At 41.8% G+C, this 27,307-nt stretch overlaps 1 protein-coding gene across 3 annotated transcripts in view; it reads left to right on the top strand.

Annotated features, from left to right (window-relative positions):
- The window catches only part of shank2b (SH3 and multiple ankyrin repeat domains 2b), a 1,221,224-nt gene that overhangs the window by 520,757 nt on the left and 673,160 nt on the right, over positions 1-27,307 (top strand). For all 3 annotated transcript variants that reach the window (XM_059976077.1, XM_059976076.1, XM_059976075.1), the window contains one exon: positions 1,776-2,082. In XM_059976077.1, the coding sequence (XP_059832060.1) occupies positions 1,776-2,082 (307 nt within the window). The remainder of the gene's footprint in view (positions 1-1,775; positions 2,083-27,307) is intronic.

The raw sequence follows: 27,307 nt of genomic DNA, 5'->3' as shown, positions 1-27,307 counted from the left end.
TGATGAGTCTGGAATGTGTGGCAGGTGAATCCTATTAGCTAGGTGGAGATTGGGAGGTATCTGCAGGAACAAGCCTGACAACAACAGAATCATCCTCAACAATTAATATATGGGATCGTTAAAGAGGCAATTTTCATGACTAATTTCTCATGCGCAATACGTCACCCAGTTTGTAGATTACAAATGCACATTTCAATCTCCCACAATTGTTGCCCATTTCCAGCCAGAGGACATTGGAACTAAGTCTGATGTACTGGGAGAAGCAGGTGGGAGACATTAATATTAGCTAACCAAGGCATTAATGTCTACCCATATTATAGCACTGAGTAAGCGTTCAGGCTTAGATGAAGTCTACGACTTGTGTAAACAGGGGAAAATGAAAGAGAGGGGGAAAGAAAAAGAAAATGCCTGAAACCCCACAGTGACTGGATAGTGCTTGGGTACACAATACTCTGGACAATTTTTCAATATGCAACATTGCATAAGGAGAACTATTCAAAGGGGAGTTGCACAGATTGGCACACTCAGCTGTATCCATACCATGATTTTCCTAAAGGAATAGACCAAGAAAGCCAAGGGTTTGGCCTCTTTGAAGATGATGATGACCTAAAACATGATTCATCTGCACACCATCTAGCTGCAGACTCCCAACCTGAGAATTGCAGGCTTCAGATCGGATATGGGTTGGATTGTCCTGATCTGAGGTCATATATTCCAGTTCCCTTTGAAGTCCCTGAAGCCTCAGTAATTTTCATAAATTATTAGAGTCACCCTGGGCTTGATCCAGGAAGGTCGTAGCTCTAATACAAGAGACTCTGCAGTTGCTAGAATTCCAAAGCAACAGATACAAAATGCTGGAGGTCAGCGGAATAAACCGTTGGATGTTTCAGGCTGAAACCTTTCATTTGGATTGGGAAGGAAGGAGGAAGAATCTGGAATAACATGGTGGGAGTAGGAGGAAGGAGTGCAAGCCAGCTGGTGATAGGTGAAACCTTATGAAGAGTAAAGTGCAAAGCACTGTCAGTGTTTCGGGCCAAGACCCTTCGTCAGGAGTCCTGACGAAGGATCTCAGCCTGAAATGTCGACAGTGCTTCTCCCTATAGATGCTATCTGGCCTGCTACATTCCACCAGCATCTTGTGTGTGTTGCTTGAATTTCCAGCATCTGCAGATTTCCTTGTGTTTGAAGAATAAAGTGAGTGGGTTGGGGAGACGGGATGAAGTAAGAAGTTGGGAGGTAATGGATCAAAGAAGAAGGAATTTCAGTCCAAAACATCAACTATTTATTCCTTTCCATTGATGCTACCTGACCTGCTGAGTTCCTCCAGCATTTTGTGAGTGGTGCTCTGGATTTTCAACATCGTTTATGTCATTCTTCAGCTTTTAATTCTGCTTTGGACTTTCAGCATTTATGTTACAGTTTATCTCAAATTTCGGAGGCTATTTACCAGGTTGACAAGCTGTCAAAGTCAAAATTTAGGTGGCGACTCAGGAGACTGCAGATTGTGGAATCTGGAGCAACAAACAGTCTGCTGGAGGAACTCATTGGTCAAGCAGTATCTTGGAAAGGAAAGGGAATGACGATATTTTGGTCCAAATCATTGACAGTTCCCTTCCCACTACAGATGCTGCTTGACCTGCTGAATTCCCCCAACAGACTGCGTTTTGCTGCAACGTTCTGGTGATTTTTGCACACTGGGTATAGGGTGTACAACAGGGTAAAACAATTAGGTTGACTTTTAACCCTATAATAATTTCTGTTGTTTCTCCATACAGTGCCATTTCGAGAGGCACCAACGTACTCGAACCGGCGACGAGGACCTCAGAGTACGCTCTCCGCACCGCGGGTCCTGCTGCGCTCCAACAGTGACAACAACCTGAACGTCAACGACATCCCAGAGTGGACCGGCAACCAATCCGCCACGCCTCACCGAAGCCTTTCCCCACAACTCCTGCAACAGATGCAGAACAATCCCAATGGCACTGTGAAAAGCGGCAGTGGAACCCATGGCTCGCGCAGTCGCTCGCCGTCCCTGAACAGGATCGGAGAGGAGGTTCAGAGGCCGCAGCACCGGCAGATCAGGTTTGTGTTCTCCTATGTACTAAAGGGCACCTTTTGATTGTCCCATCACACTGTAGTGGCTCTTGTGAAGGGAAACGGAGAGTGTGGCAGGGTAACACGCAAAGCACTAGAGGATCTCAGCATAAACAAAAGAAATTCTGCAGATTAACACAGATAAAGAACTGGAGAAACTCAGCAGATCAGGCAGCATGTATGGAGATGAATAAACAGTCAACGTTTCAGGCTGAGACGCTTCATCAGGACTGGAAAGAAAAAGGGAAAAAGCCAGAATAAGAAGATTCTGTAGGTGCCATAAATCTGTTGGATGTCAGGCAGAATCTGTGGAGTGAAGAAAAGAGTCAACAATTTATTCCATTCCATAGATGCTGCCTGACCTGCTGAATTCCTCCAGCATTTTAAATTCACATATTCATCAAAATGTCAAAGAATCATAAAGTAGCACAGCACAGAAACAGGCCATTCAGCCCATCTAGTCCAAGCCTAGTCCCATCTATCTGTACTCGGACCATTACACTCCAAGCCCCTCCCATCCATGTACCAATCCAAACTTCCCTTCAGAAATTTGGGACTGGAACAGAATCATAGATGAGGACTGATTAAAGTGATGACCTGGGAAAAAGGGGCTGAACAGGCTCCTGAAGCATAAGAATCTATGATATGTATTCAGCCTAGTATACATTTGGTTTCTGCTATGTACTTAACCTTTTACATCTGAGCTCCCGTTAAAAGCAAAAGAAGGAATGTGTTAGAACCATTAATTTTTTCTTGAGTCCTCTGTCAGAGATTCCTCAGTAATTCCTCAGCAGCTGACCTGGTTCTCAAATTAGTGAGGTCTTAACCAAGAACCTTGGTATTGGTATTAGTGTCACATGTACCAAACTACTGTTAAAAGCTTGACTTGTATATGACTGATGCAGGTCAAATGATTATACAGTGCATTGAGCAAGCATAAAGTAATGCAATAACAATGCAGAACAAAGTGTAAAAGCTATCGAAAAGCTATATGAAAGAATATAATGAGGCTGATTGTGAGGTCTTCTCATACAAGAAGTTAATAACAGTGGGATAGGAGCTGTCCTGGAGCCTGGTGGAATGAGTTACCAGGCTTTTGTATCTTCAGCGTGATGGGAGAGAGGAGAAGAGAGAATGTCTGGGGTGGGTGGGGTTTTTGATCATGCTGGCTGCTGTACCGAGGCAGTGAGAAGATTCCATGGAGGGAGGCTGCTTCCTGCGATGTGCTGAGCTGTGTCCACAACTCTCTACAATTTCTTGAGGTCACATGCATAGCAGTTGCCATACCAAGGTATTTGGCATCTACACAGAATGCTTTCTATGGTGCATCGATCCTGCTTTTATACTTTGGTCTTCTTCTTCTTCTTCCTTGAGTTTTTACAACAGTTGGCATCCACACTGTTGCATTACTGCCATCTTCAGGATTTACTGTCCCTCATCGTCCATTCACTCAACTGCCGAAAGTCGTCTTTCCAGTCCCGTTGCCCTTAAAAAACTAAATAACCATTTCCTCCCTGATCACTCTCCTCATGTTCCAATAAACCTTTAACACTATTTTCTACCAGTCCTATTTTGCGTAATTGTTGTAGCATTTGTTGTCTTTCCTGTGCAGATTTTCTGCATGAAATAAGGATATGCTCTACTGCTTCAGTCTCCTGACATAGATCACAAAAACCTGTTGGATATTTATTTATGGTGGCCAGAGTTCAATTCAGGTTGCTGTGCCCAATTCTCAGTCTACTTATAATTACTTGCTCCTTCTGCTTTACTCCCTACTTCTTCCCATATCTACTCTGTTCTGAATTGAATGTAAATGTCTTCCTTTTAATGCTCTATACTTTGGTCCTTGTATGCACATTACATTAACTCGGGAGAATTTTCCGTAGATGCCTTTTGTTATCAGGTCAGTTTAATTTGCCAACCCATCTCTCCCTCTGCTTTTCTCAGTTTAAATGCTCTCTTTCCTACCCACTGTTATGTACATATGGAGCAAAAACGACGGCGGTACAGTAGGATTAAATGTTTTTACTGAGTCATGTTGGGTAACCATGTTGTGTGGCAGGCCCATTCAATTTACCACGCGTCAATCGGTCGCATGCACACTCGTCACTGTGGTGAACTACATATACCTGTCTGGACATGCCCCTCTGCAGACTGCTGCTGTGGCTCCTCCCACAGACCCCTGTATAAAGGTGATTGGAGGCACTGCTCCTCCCTCAGTCTCCAGGATGTTGTGTGGTGGTCTCTTGCTGCTAATTGTGGTCTCTTGTAGCTAATAAAAGCCTATTGTCTCCAAGAGTTATTGATAGTGCATCAGTCACATTGTTGCAATTGATGCAATACAGTTCACCCACAACACACACAAAATGCTGAAGGAACTCAACAAGTCAGGCAGCATCGATAGAGAGGAATAAACAGTCGATGTTTCCAGCTGTTGGATTCTGATATTTTTGATGCAAGGTTCTTTTGGAAACTGGAAAAAGACGTAGAACTTATTGTTTCATGATCATTTTGTATTTGAGAGTTAACCAATTAGATACTCCCTACTGAAGTAATGCAATACCAAGAGACGTTTCCAGAACTTTCTAGAATGTTACAAAGAAACACAGGGAAACACACAGAACAATTACATATACAAACTGTGACCACTAAGAACACATTGAACAGTTACATGTATATAAATAGATATATATATTTTATATGAATATAAAATACAAGCAGGTAATTATATTGGAAAGCTGCAAAGAAAATAACAATTAGGGCTGAGACTCTTAATCAGGACTTTTCTCTTCTACCCATCCCCAATGCCTTGAGCTCAATGATTCCCTTTAAGAAGAATCAGAATCAAATTCCCTTGCATCAGCTGAAAGCCCGTGAAGTCCATGTTCATGTCTCAATACTTTGAGCTTGGGAGACTTTCTCATTGTTCTTCTCTGGACCCAGGCCATCCTTGGTGAGGCATGGGCATAGTTGTGCAGGTTAATTTCAAAGCTGTCCCACCAAACTCTCAATGGTGGGCTGAACAGGTAATCTAGCCTCAGTCACAATTTGCTCTGGCAAGCAGTATTTCTGACATTTAACCATCTGTTTTTGGGAGAAGTTTTCAATCTTTGCAAATTTCCCTGTAATCTTACTCTATAGCAAAATATTGTATGGTCCAAAAGTTAATGTGTGTCTGTTTCCTTACATGGGAGTAGTAGTAAAATCATTGAAGTCGAGTATGATGTTCTCCAGAGGTTTGTCTATTGGTAGGTCCTCAGGTGACTGTAGAGGACGATGCAGGATCCACATATTCTGGTGGGCAAGAATCCTGGACACCCTTCTTCTTTAACCTCAGCTATTTCAAGGGGTCAGTGGTTATCTCCAGGCTTGTAGGTTGATTTCAATGGGATTTTCATGCAATCCTTCAATGTCTTTTTGTCTGAAGTTTTTTAAGGTTGTTGCTGTCCACAGAGAATCATGTAGAAAAATGATGAGGGATGTTACGGACTCCAGTGGTCCGTGGTTCGCTGGAGTTTGAGCATAACATATAGAATATCGAATATAGAACATAGAACTGAGAGGTTCTTGGGTTAATGATGAGGTGGGCTGTGAGGAGAGGGGAAGATGGGCTGAAATGTTAATTCAGGGCTTTCAGGTAATAATCTCCTTACTGGATCTCTATGAGACGAATGTGCAAGTCTGTAACTTAGTAAGGACGACCGTACTGAAATGTATACACCTGGTCCAGCCACAGTTACTGTCTTGCAACTAGAGCAGCAAAGACTATCAAGGTCCCATGTCATGAATATTTATGCTTTGGCCTACATCTCGAATTGAAGATGAACAATTAACACTGTCTTGCCGTTGGCACCTTCTGCAATGTAATCCAGATGAAAGAGAATATGCTACATTTTTACCGGTCAGAGACCAGTAGGCAGAGATGACATAAGGCTTTGTGATGAGTGATGGATTTCCCATACTGCAGGGTGCCACTGATGACACACATGACACCATATGGGTTCCACAGACAGTGACTGTTTAGTCACATAAAGTACATTATGTATGGTTAGTGGGGAGGGGGTCCCAGCAAAGCTTCTGATGCTCCCATTCTATTACAGTGTACTGTGCTATCTGCATCAAAGCCACCAAAGCAAAACAAAGCAAATGTGGTTACCAAATGACAAAGAATATCCACTGATCTTTAGGCTCTTGACATTGGTGCATAAGACAGATTTCCAATATTTGGTAGGTCTGCCTATGTCCCAACTGTGCATATACAGTACATCTGGGTCTTCTTCCCTAGACTGCCCCCAATTCAATGCCTTCAGAAGGTTGCCACCTGTGCTACCTCTCTTTTGCTCTTAAGTTCTGTCTTGACTACAGGTATTTAATACTTGGTGACTCTCCACGTGTTTCTCAGTTAGGTCTAAATTATGCATTGTTTCAGTAACTAAGCTGACAGCCTCAAGTGGCAATTGGAATGACAGCCTCTTCTCAGTGTCACGTGTTCCTTCATCGCTGATCATCAACTGACCTGGTTTGTGATTTTGGATTTCTGGTAGAGAGGGGTTAGAATGAGAGGAGTGGAGAGGAACTGAAATGTTGGCAGAATCAAGTATCAAGAATCATGGATCAATTTTATTCACCAGATTCATTTACATGCATTACAAATTTGCTGTATTGTGTATTAGTCAGAGAGCATCATGCAACAAAAAACAACATTCAACAATTATAAAGAATGAAGAATTACACAGTGTATAAAAAAGAAAAAATTGTTAATAAAATTAGAGGTTTAAGGAGAGATATGGATGAAATTGTACCTAAATAAATAAATCCTTTCATGCATTTCTAATGTAAGCAGAGGTTTAAAGTGTCCCAGTACAGTGACGAGTGATAACAGATAGAATGGGGTCAGGGTGGGGTGACTAGAATGGTTGATCAGATTCACTGCCTTGGGGAAGAAACTTCTAAGATGGTGTGTTTTTTTTTAATAGCCCTACAGTGATTTCCAGAGGGGAGCTTTTGCAAAAGGCAGGTTGCTGGCTGGGTAATGTCCACAATGATTTTTCCTACCCACTTCCTTGTCCTGGACACATACGAGACCTGCAGTAATGATAGACTGGAGCCAATGACCTTTTCTGCTGACTTGAAAGTTCACTGTAGTTTTCGTACATTGTGAGAAGATGGGTCACCAAACCAGACTGATGTGAGGAATTACACCAGAGTGTACACTCGCTATGATAGCTGTGTAGAAATGCACTAGTACAGTAGTTCTGGAGAAGTTGGAATTTTTAAACCATCCAAGATACTGAGGCCGATTTGTAGGATGAAGCCCTGGGGGTACCTTCATTTTGAGTGTTTTTAGTGCTGCCATTGACCATAGATGGCCTCAATCACCATTGTTTCAGCTAAACCGAGCACTGTCTCATCCATGGTGAGGGAGGTGGGTCAGATGGGGTGAATTTTTCTGATGGACGGGATAAACATTTTCTGGCTTTACTGGCCTCCCTTGCAGTGGCCAATGCTAGAAGACCTTGATCCTGACCTCGACCACCATCATTCTCTTCTCCCATTTCATTTGCAGTGCTGGGCTCCAAGTTGCCTTGTTTCTGCAGAAATGGGACATCCTGTCTCCTCTGCACCAAAGCCTTCAGTACAACTCTGGAAAACAAACCTGGGGCCTGCTCTCACCATTAAGTGGGGCAGACCTGTTTTAGTAGGGCTTGTTAGCTTTAAGTAGGGCAAGCAGATCTGAAGTGGGGCAGGCCAACAATATGTAGGGCAGGGTAGCTTTAAGTAATGTGGGCTAGCTTTAAGTGGAGCAGGCTATGGTTGAGTGGTTACTCAGCTCTCCTCAAAACTGGGCGCCTGCTGAGCCAGTGGACACAATGGGTTTGGTGCTGCCTATGAGCAGAAGCCATGTTAGTCATGTGTTTCTGCAGAATTGGTCTGCTGCAAGTGTTAGGGATAATGAACGTGCTTTCATTCCACATGGGGATTGTTACCCCTGTCTACCAGGTCTATCTAATGCACCCCATGAAAATGCCACTAGTTCCTTTCCTGAAGGTAACCCTGACATCACCCAAGAACAAATAGCCAAAGGACATGGCTGAGGTAGATAAAATAATAATATATACAATACTATGCAAAAGTCTTAGGCACATATATATGACTGGGGCGACTAAGACTTTTGCACAGTACTGTATTTGTCAATGAGGGTGGAGAACGAGTTTGTAAATCTTGTGAGAGCAAAGGATGTTGGAAATGGTGAGATTAGAGCACTGTGGGTGTGGGTCAGATGGCAGAGAAGGAATGCTAGAGGCGGGGGGTGGCACAAATGCAGATACACCCAGTCCTGAGACACCAGACAAGGTCATTTGGTTCCAAACAATTGGTTTATTGATCATTACAGATTGTCTCTCTGGTGCTTTTTGCTCCCTCCTCTCTCCCTTCCCCTTTCCTCAACCATGATTTCCCCTCTCCCTGCCCGCTTCCCATTCTGAGTCCACAATCGAGATCCATATCAGAATCAGGTTTATAATCACTCACATATAGGCATCCATTAGTCTCGAGAGACCATGGATTTACGCCTTGAAAAGTTTCCAGGGCATAGGCTTGGGCAGGGTTGTATGGGAGACTGGCAGTTGCCCATGCTGCAAGTCTCCCCTCTCCACACCACCAATGTTGTCCAAGGGAAGGGCAAGGGCCGATACCACTTGGCACCGGTGTTGTCGCAGAGCAATGTGTGGTTAAGTTCCTTGCTCAAGGACACAACAAGCAGCCTTAGCTGAGACTCGAACTAGCGACCTTCAGATCACTAGACCAACGCCTTAACCACTTGGCCGCTCACATACGTCATGAAATATGTTTTTTTTGTGGCAGCAGTACAGTGCAACACATAAAATGTCCACAGAACTATGCAAAAATCTTAGGCATCCTAGCTATGTACTGTATATGTGCCTAAGTCTTTTGCACAGTACTGTGAAACAGTACAAAAGCCTGAAAGCACACACTCAGCGATCTGCCATCCGATTTCTAAATAGACATTGAACCCATAAACACAACCTCACTTTTTTATTATTTCTCTTTTTGCACTACTATTTTTAATATAATTGTTTGGTTGGTGGGACTAGGTGAGAGTAAGTGCTCAGCACGGACTAGAAGGGCTGAGATGGCCTGTTTCAGTGCTCTAATTGTTATATGATTATATGGTTAATAGTCACATATATACTTAACTGTAATTCATTTACATTTTTTTATATTATTATGTATTGCATTGAACTGCTGCTACGAAGTTAACAAATTTCGTGACATACGCCAATGATATCAAGCTTGAATCTGATTCTGATTTTGATTTTAATTCTTATTTTGAAAAGATACTTGGACAGTAAATATGTGGAACTATCTGGGTCAAACACAAGGCAAACATCTTGGTCAGCATGAACAAACTGGGCCAAATGACCTGTTTCCAGCTGTATTGCTCTTTGACTCTATGTAGCTTGAAATTCATTTTCACTTTATTGTTTTATCCAACGATCCCTACCGTTCCCCAGTCTTGGCAGCTTTGCACCAGTCTGGAATTTATCATTAGCTTTGTTGGAAACACCTATCACCCCCTTTTTGCATCAGGTTTGTACCTGATTGAAACAAATGGAAGAATGTAGCAGAAGAATGCAGGTGGTCACACAAATGTATCGGTGCCAACTGCATGTCCACAAAGAGCAATACAAAGAAAGGCGTTTCTATGTCCCAGAACACTATATAATTAATGAAATATGTCTAATGTGTAGTCGCGGTTGTAATGAGGGAAAAGTGACATCCAATTTGTGCACAGAAAGCTTCCACAAATGGCATTAGGACTGTGACCAAATGATCTGATGTTCAACAATAAATTGATAAATTGATTTTGACTTATGCAGAAGACATTGTTTTGCATGCCATCAGCACAGATGATTTCATTTCAACAGTGCATTGAGGTAGTACAAGGGAAAACAATTACAAAATGAAGAAAAAAAACTGTTAAAGTTACTCGTAGTTCACTTCCTCTCCTTTTTCTGCCCCGTGCTCTTTCCACTTATCCCCTCACAATTTCGTACTTCATCCATCCACCCTCCCACCTTCACCCTTATCTGGTCTCACTAATCAAATGCTATCTAATACTCCTCCTCCTCCAGCACACCTCCTCTCTGCCACCACTTTTTTATTCTGACTTCTGCCCCCTGATTTTCCTGTGCAGGCGAAGAGATTCGGCCTGAAGCATCAACTATTTATCCCCTCCACAGATGCTCCCTGACCTGCTGAGTTCCTCCAGCATTTTGTGTCTGTGTTTCTCCTGTTCCTTCAGTTTCCCTCAGCTTCCCAAAGATGGGCTGTTCGCTTGGTTAATTTGCTACTGTAAATTATTCCTCCTATTGGAAGCTGATTTGAGGATATTTGTGAGTTGATTGGCGGGTGAAGGAGAAGAATTTACACAGAAGTAATGGGTTTGGGATTAATAGGAATGCTTTGAGATCCAGCATAAATTTGTGCAGCTGAAAGGCCTTCTGGGTTACCAAGAAATAAAGGTATGAAAATCTTAAAACCTTCTGACCCAGAGGCTTCTGAGTAAACCATATTTAACACTTGGAAATGACATTAAACAATCTTGAATCTAACTTACCCATTAACCCACCTCTCCATACCACCACCACCACTAATTTAGCATTTCCTATCAGCCACCTTATGTATGAAAACTGCTGTGCCTAGTATCACTGTATGGACATACAATCAATCTATATATATATAAGCTATCCTATTATTATGTAATTTATCTATTGTGTTTTTTTGTGCTGCATCAGATCCAAAGTATCAATTATTTTGTGTTCCTTTACACTTCTGTACTAGAAATAACATTTAAACAATCTTGAATCTTGAATCAAGGAAAAAACCGAGATGACATTGTTGAGATCCAACCTAATTCTTTACTCCATCTCTACAACTAATTGGCACATTTCTTTGTATTACATAGTCATTAAACATACAAACACAACCATTCCATACACAGCAGTGAACTCTGAAACCATCAGATCTCATGCAGATAAAAGCTTCACATAGGTATTAATAAGTATAATTTAGGTAAAAAATTATTACTGTTCATGCATAAAATATTTCCATTTCTATTGTTCTATTCCCTGTCTTAGGATGTCCCAAAGCATTGAAACATTTTTGAAGGGAGTCACTGTGATAATGTGGGAAGTGACAATGTAATGAAAATCTGTTCTTTAAGCAACAGCTTATGTTTATCTGGTAGATTTTACATGATAAAATGGCTCTAGATATCTTATAAAGATTTTGAGAGAAATAGGACAGGAAAGGAGAAGCCATCTACTATATCTGGTGCTCCCTATGCAGCCTTCTCTACATTGGTGAGACCCAGCATAGGTTGGGGGACCGCTTTGTCAAGCAACTTTGCTCTACCCACAAGCAGGATTTCCCAGTGGCAAACTGTTTTAATTCTAATCCCTATTCTCATTCCGACATGTTGGTCCATGGCCTTTGCTGTAATGATGAGGCCAGTCTCAGGTAGGAGGAACATAATCTGCCAGGGTAGCCTCCAACCTGATGGTATGAACATCAATTTCTCTAACTTCCAGTAATTTTTGCCCTCCTCCTTCTCTCTTCTTCTATTCCACTTTAATGCTCCCCTCTTACTTGTTCCCCTCCTCTTTCCTTTTCTCCCATGGTACACTCTTCTCTCCTGTCAGATTCCTTTTTCTTCAACCCTTTACCTTTTCCACCAATCATCTTCCAGCTTCTCACCTCACTTTGCACTTTGGTTACCAGAAGTACCTGGGACACTTACCCTGGCAGGGAAACAGACATAACTGGTCAACAGTTGGAATGGCATCTTCTCGCACAGTCATAACTGATATGCTCTAAGAGTCAATTTCTCAAGAGTTCCTCCCAGGGTTGATAGGTCTAAAGCAGGGGTTCTCAACATTTTATATGCCATGGACCACTACCATTAACCAAGGGGTCTGTGGACCCCAGGTTGGGAATCACAGGTCTAAAGTAATACTAGGGGACATGCATTAAAGGTCAAAGGGGATAAATTCACAAGAGATGTGTGAGGCAAGTTTTCTTACACAGAGTAATAGGTGCCTGGAATGCACTGCCAAGGGTATTGGTGGAGGCAAGTACAATAGAGGTGTTCCAGAGGCTCTTAGGCATAAAAATGCACAAAATTTGGACATTATGTAGGCAGAAGGGATCAGTTTAGTTAGGCACTTAATTACTAGTTTAATTAGGTTAGCACAACATCATGGGCTGAAGGGCCTCTTCCTGTACTGTAATGTTCTGTGTTTCTAAACTCATTCCCCCACTGTTACACTTTATTTGAACAGGCTTTTTTATAGACGCAGTATGTGTGGCTGTGCACCTGTTCTGTACTTTGAACCTGAGCATTGGTGTAAGAATACAGGGCAGGTGCAGCTAGTTTATTTAACTCTATCTACATCACACCTTTGCATCATATGTGTAAGTCATATATTTACCTACACAGTGGTGGAAGTGTTCAGTGCAGAGCTCTGAAGAGCCTGAAACATCGGTCTCTGAGACACACTCAACGAGAGAGGAAAGATGTCTCAGCATGCTGTCACACTGTGCACAGATTAATCAGGCTCACTTCAGAATTAGTATAGTTTGAATGTCAGCTGCGGCTTGGTGGGTGGCTCTCCTGCTCTTCAATCACACGGTCATGAGTTCAATTCTCACTCCAGAATCTTCAGCTTAGAAATCTATTCTGAAGCTCCTGTTCAGTACCAAGGGGGTGCTACACTGAGATATAACCTTTTGTATGAAATATTAAGACTAAAGTCTGCTGGCCTTCTCTACAAGCGCACCAACTATAGGGAGGACTTGACTGTTCTGGGCATTTTTTGTCATTGTCTGATGGCAAACACATTGAACTTCAAACATTAATTTTTTAACTTTTTGTTCTTTGAAGATCTTAGTATGTGAATTAGCTGTGGATGAAAGATGGATTTTGACACAAAATATTTAGCAGATGCTGAAAATCCTAATGGATGGTCTTGATGCAAAATGTCTATTATTTATTACCCTCCATAGATGCTGCCTGATTCACTGAGTTCCTCCAGCATTTTGAGCAAATTTTTGACACTGAGTCTCTGAAAGAATTATCAGGACTGATGACCAGGGCTAGGGATTTGACACAGGGAATTTGGATCTAACTCACTGTGATGTGATCATGTGTGCATTACATGATTGTAAAGAGCCAACATAAATATGTAGGAAATGGAGGAACAATGTTTAGGCTGAAAGGATTAGTTTAGTTGGCATTTGATTACTAATTTAATTAGTTTGGCACAACATCATGGGCTTAAAGGACTGTTCTGTACTGTTCTATGTTTTGCAAGACCATAAGACAATGGAGCAGAATTAGTCCATTTAGCCCACTGGGTCTGCTCTGCATGGCTGATTTATTTTCCCTCTCAATCTCATTCTCCTGCCTTCTCCCTATAGCATTTAACGCCCTTACTAATCAAGAACCTGTCAAACTCCACTTTAAATATACCCAATAACTTGTCCTCCACAGCTGACTGTGGCAATGAATTCTGTGGAGTCACTGATTATGAAGGGGACAGTTATAATTTGTGCATCCATTTCACCCATTACCCTGTCGCCCCATTTTTGAGCCTTACTCATAGGAACAGAAACTCAAGAATTGGGCCTGTAGTATCATCTTCTTATTGACCCAACAATCATTTGTGGTGTCAACCTCAAAGGCTGATATGGCTCCCAAAATGTACAGTGGTTAGACTAATTCATAACACAAAATAAACACAGTTTACTTGATTGTCAGTGAGATAATCAACAATTCCATAACCTCAGGGATTAAATCCCCAGCATTAAAGAGTTGTTCGGAGAAGAAGTGCACAAGGTGCCTGAATTGAATGGGTACAGAATGATGCTCAATTATTATAAATCCTTGTGACAGAGTTGGCTAATGAGGCAATAGAGGGAATATTTCTGACATTAACATGCCTTCTCTTACATCCCACCCCTGAAAGGGGATTGGTGATTATCAGAGAGAGAGCAGGAGCAGATCAAAGAGCCCACTAAAAGCAGGGAGCCTAGTGTTCAAACATAATCTTCTGCAGGAGTCTGTTTTGGTACTTGAAGTGGTCGATGTATTCCTCTATCTGTGGAACTAGTACAACATGTTATGATGTGTCATCACTTTCCTTACGTGAAGAAATTAGAGGAGATCCTTAACCTTCAAGTACAGGAACCTGAAGACACACACTCAACATTCTAGCAACAGCTTTCTCCCCCTTTCCCATCAGATTTCTGAATGGAACATAAACACTACATTACTATTTTGTTCTTTTTTTGCACTATTTGTTTATTCTGTATTTCTTATTGTGGCCTGTGGTAAATTTTTTTGCATTGTACAATACTGCTGTCACAAAAACACAAATTTCATAACATATAGTTGGTGATAATAAACCTGATTCGGATTTGGAAGAACCAGGAAACAATACAAACCGAAAATGCTGGGAATACTCAGCAGGTTAAGTAGCATCTATGGAGAAAAAAACAGAATTAAATTGCTTCCATTCATGGGTAAGGGTAAGATATGGGAACACATGCCAGTTCTCATAGAGGGATCAGAAGTGGAAAGAGTGAGCACTTCCTAGTTCCTGGGTGTGAACATTTCTGAGGATCTATCCTAAGCAAGCATATTGATGCAGCACTAACCTCCCTACCATCCAGGACATCTTCAAGGAGTGATGCCTCAAAAAGGCAGAGTCCATCATTGAGGACCCCATCACCCACGACATGCCCTCTTCTCATTGCTACCAAGAGGAGGGAGGTACAGGATCCTGAAGACACGCACTCAGTGATTCAGAAACAATTTCTTCCCCTCTGCAATCAGATTTCTGAATGGACATTGAACCCATGAACACCACACTATTTTTGCACCTCTGAATTTAACTATTTTTTATCTATTCACAATTAGTAATTATTATGTATTGCATTGTACTACTGCTACAAAAACAAGAAGTTTCACGACATACACCAGTGATATTAAATAAACCTGATTCTGATTCTGACCTTTCATCAGAAATGGGACCAGGGAACAAGTAGAAGTTAAACACAGACACACAAACCTGCTCCCATTTTGTCTGTTTTGTTCTTTTCTCTATCTGATCTATACTGATTTTCCAGTGGCCCACTTTCCATTCACCTCCCCACCCATTACCCAAGCACACCACCTCTTTCTCCCCTCCCCATATGCTTTATCTGCCCATCATCCCAGACTCGTCAAACTGTGCCCCCTCCCCTTACTGCTGCCACCACCCTTCCCTTATGTAGTTCCACTCTTCACCTTCCTTCCTTATCAGTTTCTGTAATCTGCAGCATTTAGCTATCTCTAGGTATCGCCTCCCAGAGGCAGGGGTTCCTATTTCCACCCCTCCCTCCCCCATCTCATTCAATCTGCCAAACAGCCCTTCCTCAACTAGATTCACCTATTGCTTGGCAGACCATAAGACATAGGAGCAGAATTAGGCCATTCAGCCCATTGAATCTGCTTTGTCATTCCATGATGGCAGATCTTGGATCCCACTCAACCCCATGCACCTGCCTTCTTGCCATATCATTCGATGCCCTGACCTATCAGGAAATTATCTACTTCCACGGACTTGGCCTCCACCGCAGTCTGTAGCAGAGCGCTCCACAGATTCATCATCCTTAGGCTAAAAAAAATGATTTTTCCCTCTTGTCCTCTCTACATTGGCCATCTCTCCTTGACATTTTCAATCTAGAGGAAGAGTCTCAACCCAAATCATCAATTGTTCATTTCCCTCTACCAGTGTTACCTGACCAAAGTCAGAAATCAAAGCTGCTGAGTTCATCCAGCAGCTCATCTTCTTTTTTGCTAGAAATTAACTAGATTCTCCATTGCAGAGGGACAGAAAGAATGTCTGAAATAAGGTGTCTGTTGATTATGAGAATAAGTGATATGTGTTGGCAGTACTGGACTATAAAAGGCTGAAGAAGAATTTTTGATCATAGATGTGAATGTTCGGATGTAAGGAAAAAGAGGAGAGAGAAAAATGGATTTAAAAATAAGTCTGGAACTGTATGATAGGAAACAATATGGATGCATAATCTGGCTCCATGGCAGAGGACTCTATGGTTTATGTTCTGTGTGTTATTGGTTTAGTTTTTTTAATTGTTTACATGATTTTTTTCACATATTGGATATTTGACCATCTTTATTGTGTAGGTTTTTTTCTCATGGATTCATTGGTAGGTGAAACTAGAACTAGGGGACATTGCCTCAAGGTTCATGGGAGAAGATTTAGGACAGAGATGAGAAGAAACTGTTTTTCCCAGAGAGTGGTGAATCTGTGGAATTCTCTGCCCAGGGAAGCAGTTGAGGCTTCTTCACTAAATATATTTAAGAAACAGTTAGATAGATTTTTACAGAGTTGGGGAATTAAGGGTTATGGGGAAAAGGCAGGTAGATGGAGCTGACAGATCAGCCATGATCTTATTGAATGGTGGGGCAGGCTCGATGGGCCGGATGGCCTACTCCTGCTCCTATTTCTTATGTTCTTATGTGTTTCTTGGTTTTCTGGCGCCTGCAGGAAGATGAATCTCAGGGTTGTATATGATACACATACTTTGATAATGAATAAACTTTGAAGCAAACAAGGAGGCTGGAAATCTAACCTAAAAGCATATATTGTTGGAAATGTTCTGCAAGTCAGATGTCATCTATGGGGGAGAAAAAAAAATCAGAAGTAATATTTCATATTGATGAACCTGGGGCAGCACGGTAACATAGTGGTTAGCACAATACTTTACAGTACAGGCCACCCTGGTTCAATCCTGCTGCTGCCTGTAAGGAGTTCTCCCCATGACGGGTTTCCTCCAGGTGCTCCAGTTTCCTCCCACAGTTCAAAGATGCACCGGTTGGTATGTTCATTGGTCATTGTAAATTGTCCCATGATTAAACTCAGATTAAATCGGGGGATTGCCAGCCAGTTTGATGTGAAGGGCCTGAAGAGTCTATTCTGCACTGTATCTCAATAAACTTTAAAAAAATAAATAATGCTATTACAATGCCAGTGACCTGGGTTCAATTCCACCACTCTCTGTAAGAGGTTTGTATGTTCTCCCTGTCACCATGTGAATTTGTCCAGGAGCTCTGGTTTCCTCCCACGTTCCAAAGATGTACATGATAGTAGGTTAACTAGTCACATGGATATAATTGCTTGTTGGGCAGGAAGGGCCTGTTACTGTCCTGTATTTCTAAGAATACTAATATTTTTTATCAGCACTGAACAGTTCTAATGCCAACTAGAAAGGTTTGTTAACTGAAGTTCTTGAATTCCCTGTTAAGCCTCAAAGGCTGTATTCTGGCAAGTTGTAACATGAACTACCATCCACTGACCTGATATTGCCTTTATTGGAACAATTCAAGAGGCCAAAGCCAGTAAGGGTTTGGAAGTGGAAGAATTAAAGTGACAGGCAACTAGAAGCTCAGGGTTACCCTTGTGGAATGAGTAGAGGTATTCTGCAGAGCATTTTCCCAGTCTGAGTTTTGTTCCTTCAATGTAGAGTAAGGGTCAAAGTAAATTTATTATCAAAATACATATATGTAACCATATACAACCCTGAAATTCATTTTCTTGCAGGCAGTAGAACAGAAATAAAATAGAGTCAGTGAAAAACTAGCTACAAGCAAATAGTTACAAAACAGCCACTATGCAAAAGAAGACAAACTGCAAATTAAAATCAATAACAAATAAATAAATAATACTAAGTTGTAGAGTCCTTGAAAGTGAGTCCATAGGATGTGGAATCAGTTCAGTATTGAGGTCAGTGAAGTTATCTATGTTGGTTCAGGAGCCTGATGGTTGAAGGGTTGCATAGTACTGTAAATGTTCCTGAATCTGGTGGCATGGGACCTAATGCTCATGTACCTCATGCCTGATGGTAGTGGTGAGAAGATCATATTGTATCTTCAAATGCTTTTCAGTAAACTGGAATGGGTGCAGGTGAGTCAGTAGTTCATCTGCAAAGTACAAGCAGTGACTCACTTGCTTCTTTTCCACTTTGAGTCTGTGTATGGCTGGAAGGGAAGAGGTAAAATGGCAGGTATTACATCTCCTGTGGTTTCACAGCAAGATGCTGTAAGAAGACTATCGTTTGGTGGGGGTGGAAAAGTGAACCAGAACATCAAGAGGGGGCAGTCATTTCATAATGATGAAAGGAAAGTGCATCCTTCTGACAATGGTGCATGTTCAGAGGATGAGCGACTGATGGTGGAAGGTGAGGAAAACACACCTTATTTGAGCTAACAGGGTATGCAGTGACTAGTAGTAGTACTCGAATCAAGTATGATGTTCTCCAAAGGGGCCCTCAGGCAGTTGTAAAGGCCAGTCTGGGGTGTTAGGGTGCATTCCCTGCTTAGAGAACACCTGTGCATGACTTTGTTTAATGTGGAAAGGCTGATGCACGGGCAGCCACCACACGGTCCTTGACAGATCAGGGTCAGGGTCCAGTGGCATGGTGTGAAAGGTGACTGGGGACCCTTCACTGCTGTTGTAATGTATCATCAACCTCCACCAGCTCCACCACTGAGATCTTGGTTGGATCAATCTTTGTCTGGAGCCTCCCCTTGACCTTACTGCTAAGGGTGACCCTACCAGGAGCTAAGCACCAGATGGCTAAGTTCCAGATAGCTTCACTCTCAGGATCTCAGGAACTCATAAGCCTCTCCGCCGTGACCAGGTGATGATCCCTGGATGGGATACAGTGATGGCAGAAGAATGCAGATTGGAACACACATTTTTAAAGTTCCGGCAATTCATGATGTAGGAGGGAGCTCAGCTGAGGCAAAAGGGGCATCTAAAAAGCATGCCTTTCTGGACACCACTTAAACCTCTGTTTAGCACTCAGCTTTTAATCAAGTGAATGAACGAGCAAAAGACAACTCCTAACATGCAGTGTATGTGAATAGAAGTACCACTTATTCCTGTAAAGCCTCTTGGGATGTTTTACAGTTTTAACGCTGCAGAATCACTGCAAGTTATTGTTACTGCTACTGCTCACATACCAGCGATCTCTTCAGGAGTTTGAGAACATATCACGATTAACTCCTGGGGGAGGTGAAGTGAAAAATTGGGTGTATTTTGTTTTCTCAGCTGATTCCATTTGCTCAAATAATTGTAAAGCAGAAACAATAACTGAGCAAGACAGATAGAAGTGCAAGCTTGGGCTTTTCTCTTTGGAGCGAAGGTGGATAAAACACAACTTGATAGAGGTGTACATGATTGAATGGATAACCAGAGATGTTTTCCTAGCATGGAAATGACTAATACCAAGAGACATAATTTTATGGTGATTGGAGGTAAGTGTAGAGGTTTTTTACACAGAGATTGGTGTGTACATGGAACACCCTTGCCAGGAGTAGTGGCAGAGACAGACAGAATGAAATAGAATTTTATTGTCATTGCTCAAGACAAGGAGATTGCAGTGCTGTCCAGTCCATGCAAAGCAATTATTTACAATGCATGTGATATGGCTTAATTTTTTTTTAAATCCCATATTTTCATGCAACAAGCGACTTGCATAGTCCATAACACTCAAAGACCATTGGTAACCCGGGGTGTAGCATTATTCAGTTGCACAACAGCCCTCAAGAAGAAGCTGTTTTTCAGTCTCATTGTCTTGGCTAAGGTGATTCTGTATCTCCAACCAGATGGCAGGAGATTGAACAGATAATGTCCAGGATAGGATGGGTCTTTAATAACATTCCAAGCACATTGTAGGTATCGAAAATTATAGATGATCTCCAGGTCAGGTAGTCGAGTCACAATGATGTGCTGAGCTGACCTGGTCACCCACTGGAGTGCTCTGTGACCTGTATTGCTACAGCTGGAGTACTGTCATTTCATATGTCAGTATGCTATCTATCACACAACAATAAAGTTTGCCAGTAATCTTTGGGATAGATTTGCTCTTCTTAAGTACCTCAGGTAGTATAGTTGCTGTTGTACCTTCCCTACTATCAGGGCAGATATAGATATTCCTCAGATACATAGCAGGAATATAGAACTACTGGGGTCAGTATATTAAAGAGGTGAAGCAGCTACTATCGGCTGAATGACTTCCTTCTGACACAATGAACATGACAACCCCCATCTGATGTAGAACCCATCAAATCATAGGGCCCTACAGCCAGAAACAGACAATTCAGCCTGATACACCAATCCTAACCAGGATGCCCATCTCAGCTTTCCTGCTGTTCTGCATCTGGCCCGTTCCTTTCCTTTCCATGTTACTATACACCTGCTGTCAACATGGTGACTGTACCTGCAACTACCACCTGCTCTAACAGCTTGCTCCATGTAACCACCACACTTTGTGTAAAAACAGATCTTAGCTCTATATTTCTCCTCTCACCTTAAACCTAGGGCCTCACTTACCCTTGGGATTAGACAATAACCATCCACCCTACCTTTACACTCTTAATTTTGTAAACCTCTGTAAGGTCAACCCTTGACCTCCAGCACTCCTGTGAAAATAATCCCACCCTATCCAGTCTCTCCAAAAAGCTGAAGCCCTGAATTCCAGGCAACATTCCAGTGAATCTCCTGTGCAAGCAAGCTACATACCTTCTTCACTGCCCTGTCCACCTGTGTTGCCATTTTCAGTAAGCAATGAACTTGATTCCAAGGTCCCTTTGTACATCTAAGCTCACTGTCTTTCACTGTGTATGGGATTAGACAACACAAAATGCATTACCTCAAAACTGTCTAGTTTAAATTACACCCACCACTGTTCAGCACAACTTTCCAGCTGATCTATTTCCCTCTGGGTCCTTAAGCAATCATCCTTACAATCTACAACTCCACTAATCTTCGTGTTGTCAACAAACTTGCTCATCCGACCAAAGGTATTCTTATCCAAGTATCCAAGAGGTAGATAGCTATATATGTATGAGCTTAAAGAAAATCACAATGGTCATTAGAAGCAGCCAAAATTATTGTATTATAGCTTAATTATTAGAATTAGAATCAGATTTATTATCACTGAAATATGTTGTAAAATTTGTTCTTTTGTGGCTGCAGTAATAGATTATACGTTAAAAACCTGTAAGTTACAATAAGAAATATATAAAAAAACTAAATAAATAGTTCAAAAAGAGAGCAAAATAGTGAACTATTGAATAGTCATGGACTATTCAAAAATCTGATGGTGGAGGGGAAGAAGCCATTCCTAAAATGCTGTACATCTGTAGAAATTATCTAGAATCTTGGTGACATACCAAATTTCTTCAAACTCTGAATGAAATACTAACTGCTGGTGTGCCTTCTTTGGGATTACTTCAATATGTTGGGCCAAAGATAGACTCTCTGAGATGTTGACACCCAGGAAGCTGCACACCATTTCCATTGCTGGCCCCTCAATGAGGATTCATGCATTTTCCTGACTCCCTCTTCCTGAAGTCCACAATTAATTCTGCAGTTGCTGGAAACTCAGGGTAACACATGAAATGCTGGAAGGAGTCCACAAGCCAGGCAGGATCTATGGAAAGGAATAAACAGCCAATGTTTTGGGCAAAGAGCTGAAGTTTTGGGCCATGACACTTCATCAGGAATGGAAAGGAAAAGCAAAGAAGCCAAAATAGAAAGTTGGAGGTGAGAGGGAAGGAGTGTAAGCTAGAAGGAGATAAGTGTAGACAGGAGGATGGTCAATGGGGGATGAAGTAAGAAGCTGGGAAGATAGGTGGAAAAGGTAAGGGACTGGAGAAGAAGGAATTTGATATGATACAAGAGTGGACGGTGGGAGAAAGAGAAGGAGGTGGGGCAACAGGAGGAGATGATAGACAAGTGAGGAGATGAGAAGAGGTAAAAAGGGGGCAGATCGGGGAATTGGAGACAAGTGAAGGGTCAGAGGTAAAATTAAAACAATTAAGTGTGTATGACTCCAATCAAACTGGACATGAAAAACATGCATTTATTTACTTATTGAGATTCAGCGTTGAATAGACCCTTCCAGCCCTCTGAACTATACCATCCAGTAATCCCCAATTTTACCCTCACCTAATCATTATACAATTTATAATGACTAACCTTCAAACCATTGGATTGTGGGAGGAACCTGGATCACCAGGAGAAAACCCACGCATTCCACGGGGTGGAAGTAAATTCTCCCTACAGAGGTCGTTGGAATTGTACACCAAACTCTGATGCCTCGAGCTGTACTAACGTCGTGCTAACCACTACACTATCGCGGCACTCACAATATATCTGTCCTAATACAGCCATGATCACACTAACTGCTACACTACCATGGCTGCCTCGGGATAGATGTATTAGAAAAAATACATTAGTCCTGAGCCAGCACTGTGTCCTGAGAAGTTAGCAGTTCCTCTCCCCCGACAGATACTGCTCAACCTGCTGAGTTCCTCCAGCAGAATGCTTGTTGCTGCAGATTCCAGTGTCTGCAGTCTCTTGCGCCTGAATACATCTTTTAAACTTTGTCTGTTCTCATGAATTACCACCATACAAAGACAAGAACATTTTATGAATTATCCCAAGTAGACAGAACAGATGAGTGCAGACACAACAGAGTGAGAGGTCAATTCCTATCTTCTGGTGATTGCTAGCAGCCAATGACATCAGAAGTTCAGCAATAAATACGTGAAGCAAGAGAATTTTTCTTTGTAAAATATGATGCTTGTCATGTCCAATGGCTGGTGTCAACAGTAATAACATTGGTAAAGCTTGTCAGATGATATTGGCAAATGTTCAGGGGATATCAGTTCTGTACAGGTATGTTCCAATGAGATGGAAAGGATGGTAGGGTACAGGAACCATGGTGTACAAAGGCAGTTGAAAACCTAGTCAAGAAGAAATGAAAAGCTTACGAAAGGTTAAAAAAACTAGGTAATGATAGAGATCTCAAAAATTATAAGGCTAGCAGGAAGGAACTTAAAAATGAAATTATGAGAGCCAGAAGGCTGTCTGTCTATGGCGAGCAGGATTAAGGAAAACCCCAAGGCATTCTACAAGTATGTGAACAGCAAGAGGATAAGACATGAGAGAATAGGAATAATTAAGTGTGACAGTGGAAAAAAGAGGAGGTAGCGGAGGTACTGAATGAATACTTTGCTTCAGTATTCACTACAGATAAGGACCTTGGCAATTGTAGGGATGACTTATAGCAGATTGAAAAGCTTGAGCATATGGACATTAAGAAAGAGGATGTGCTGGAGCTTTTGGAAAGCATCAAGTTGGGTAAGTCACTAGGACCAGAAGAGATTTACCCCAGGCTACTGTGGGAATTGAGGGACGAGGGAGGAGATTGCTGAGCCTCTGGCAATGATATTGTGATTAATGATATTAATCCCTCATACAATCTCTTCTCCCTCCTGCCATCTGGGAAAAGGCTCCGAACCATTCGGGCTCTTACGACCAGACTATGTTTCTTCCCCCAAGCTATCAGACTCCTCAATACCCGAAGCCTGGACTGACACCTTGCCCTATTGACCTGTTTATTATTTATTGTAATGCCTGCACTGTTTTTGTGCACTTTGGGTAGTCCTGTGTAGGTCTGTAGTCTAGTGTAGCTTTCTCTCTGTTGTTCTTTTTACGTAGTTCAGTCTAGTTTTTGTTCTGTGTCGTGTAACACCACTGTCCTGAAACACGTTGTCTTATTTTTACTATGTATGTACCAGCAGTTATGGTCAAAATGACAATAAAAGTGAATTGACTTGATTGATTGATCTTTGCATCTTCAGTGGGGACAGGAGAGGTTCCGGAGGATTGGAGGGTTGCAGCTGTTGTTCCCTTATTCATGAAAGGGAGTAGTGATAGCCCAGGAAATTATAGAACAGTGAATACTTCAGTAGTTGGTAAGTTGATGGAGAAGATCCTAAGAGGCAGGATTCATGAACATTTGGAGAGGCATAATATGGTTAGGAATAGTCAGCATGGCTTTGTCAAAGGCAGGTCGTGCCTTATGAGTCTGATTGAATTTTTTGAGGATGTGACTAAACACATTGATGAAGGAAGAGCAGTAGATGTAGTGTATCTGGATTTCAACAAGACATTTGATAAGGTACCCCATGCAAGGCTTGGTGAGAAAGTAAGGAGGCATGGGATCCAAGGGGACCTTGCTTTGTGGATTCAGAACTGGCTTGCACATATAAGGCAAAGAATGTTTGTAGACAGGTCATAATCTACATGGAGGTCGGTGACCATCGGTGTGCCTCAGGGATTTGTTCTGGGACCCTTTCTCTTCATGAATTTTATAAATGACCTGGATGAGGAAGTGGAGGGATGGGTTAGTAAATGTGCTGATGACACAAAGGTTGGGGGTGTTGTGGATAATGTGGAGCACTCAGAAGTTACAACAGGACATTGATAGGATGCAAAACTGGGCTGAGAGTGGCAGAAGGAGTTCAAGATAAGTTCAAGACCCAGATAAGTGTGAGGTGCTACATTTTGGTAGGACTAATCAAAATAGGACATACATGGTAAATGGTAGGGCATTGAGGAATGCAGCCGAACAGAGTGATCTAGGAATAATGGCACATAGTTCCCTGAAGGTGGAATCTCATGTGGATAGGGTGGTGAAGAAAGCTTTTGGTATGCTGGCCTGTATAAATCAGAGCATTGAGTATAGGAGTTGGGATGTAATGATAAAATTGTACAAGGCATTGGTGAGGCCAAATTTGGAGTATTGTGTGCAGTTCTGGTCACCGAATTATAGGAAAGATGTCAACAAAATAGAGAGAGTACAGAGGAGATTTACTAGAATGTTACCTGGGTTTCAGCACCTAAGTTACAGAGAAAGGTTGAACAAGTTAGGTCTTTATTCTTTGGAGCACAGAAGGTTGGGGGGGACGATAGAGGTATTTAAAATTATGAGGGGGATAGATAGAGTTTACGTGGATAGGCTTTTTCCATTGAGAGTAGGGGAGATTCAAACAAGAGGACATGAGTTGAGATTTAACACGAGGGGGAACTTCTTTACTCAGAGAGTGGTAGCTGTGTGGAACGAGCTTCCAGTAGAAGTGGTAGAGGTAGGTTCGATATTGTCATTTTAAAAAAAATTGGATAGGTATATGGACAGGAAAGAAATGGAGGGCTATGGGTTGAGTGCAGGTAGGTGGGACTAGGTGAGAGTAAGCGTTTGGCACGGATTAGAAGGGACAAGGTGGCCTGTTTCCATCCTGTAATTGTTATATGGTTTATGGTTATAAGTGTGAGGTGGTTCATTTTGGTAGGTTAAATATTATGGCAGAATATAGTATTAATGGTAAGACTCTTGGCAGTGCAGAAGATCAGAGGGATCTTGGGGTTTAAGTCCATAGGACACTCAAAGTTGCTGCACAGATTGGCTGTGTGGTTAAGAAGTCATACGGTGTATTAGTCATAAGGCTGAAGTGGCTAACATAAGAGGGCACAGGTTTAAGGTGCTTGGAAGTAGGTACAGATGAGATGTCAGGGGTAAGTTTTTACATAGAGAGTGGTGAGTGCATGGAATGGGCTGCTGGTGACGGTGGTGGAGGCAGATATAATAGGGTCTTTTAAGAGACTCTTGGATAAGTATATGGAGCTTAGAAAAATAGAAGGCTATGGATAACCCGAGGTAATTTCTAAAGTAAGTATGTATTCAGCTCAACATTGTGGGCCGAAGCGCCTGTATTGTGCTGTAGGTTTTCTATGTTTCTATGATATCAATATCATGATGATTAAAGTACTGAATTAGTATCCATAGAGGAGAAGCCAGAAGCTTGAGTTCAAAGTAGGTTAATTGGTCACATGGGTGTAATTCGGTGGTGCAGGCTCATTGGGCTGGAAGGGCCTGTTACTGCACTCTATCTCTCAAAAAATCTCATCATAGCAGCTGGGGAATTAACAATAAGAAATTTGAACAATACCACTCATAATTTATATACTTCTATCAAATCTCCCCTTGTTTTCCTACACTGTCAGGAATAAAATTGCAACCTAGTCCCTATAACTCAGGTCCTCCAAGTCCCAGAAACATCCTTGTAAATTTTCTCTGCACTTCATCAATCTTATTGATGTCTTTCTTGTAGGTAGGTGACCAGAACTGCACACAATATTCCAAAGGAGGCCTCACCAATGTCTTAAACAACTGCAATATAAACATCTCAACACCTGTACTCAGTACTTTGATTTATGAAATCCAGTGGGCCATATGCATTCTTTACTACCTTATCCACCCTGTGATGCTATTTTCAAGGAATTGTGGATCTGTATTCCAAGATCCCTCTGGTCTACCACATTCTTCATTGCCCTACTCTTCACTGTATAAGTCCTACCCTGGCTTGTCCTCTCAAAGTGCAACACTTCCCAATTATCTGCATTAAATTCCATCTGCCATTTTTCAGCCCATTCTTCTAGTTTTGAATTTGACTTTTGTGACATTGCTCTATGTTAACCATGATACAATTCTGACACATCTTGAACCTGCTGGGAAGCACATCAGACTCCCTGCCATACCCAGCACAGGAAAGAGAAGCTCATTAGTAAGATGTAAAAAGAGCAATTGACAGAGGTGAGAGGCCACTCACTGGTACCCCATGAGGTGGTGGCTGGTTGCTGGGATTTACCTGTACTTTTACCAGAGTGCCAGTGGTGTTGCTCAGTTTCCCATTCAAATACTGTTTGTATTTTGTTGCACTGCAGGGTTCAGTGGAAACAAACATTATTATTTATTTATACTGCAGCCGCTATATCTTGCTTCCAAACAGTTTCATTCTCCTTTGCGAAGATTCATTTATCCTTTGCTTCCGCTGCTGAAACTGACTGTATTAAGTATCTATCTGCAGTTACTTAAATACAAAATTGTTTTTAAAATTATTTGCTCATTTTTCAAGATCAGCCTTCATTTTTTGTCTAGTAGCCCATTATCTGAGAGGCTCACCACATTTGGGATGTGGAGTCACATATAGACCCCGCTGAATAGGGAGGGAGTATCATCCCCCATGACAATGAACCAGATGGGATTTGATGACAATCCAGGCATTTATTGGTCATCATTAGTTCATAAGTCATTGGAGCAGAATTAGGGTATTCAGCCCATTGAGTCTGCTCCACTATTCTATCATGACTGATATACTACCCCTCTCAAACCCATTCTTCTGCCTTCTCCCCATTTCTCATGACTG

Source organism: Hypanus sabinus, chromosome 7, assembly GCF_030144855.1.
Source record: "Hypanus sabinus isolate sHypSab1 chromosome 7, sHypSab1.hap1, whole genome shotgun sequence".
NCBI lineage: Eukaryota > Metazoa > Chordata > Chondrichthyes > Myliobatiformes > Dasyatidae > Hypanus > Hypanus sabinus.
This window is presented reverse-complemented; position numbering and strand designations above follow the sequence as displayed.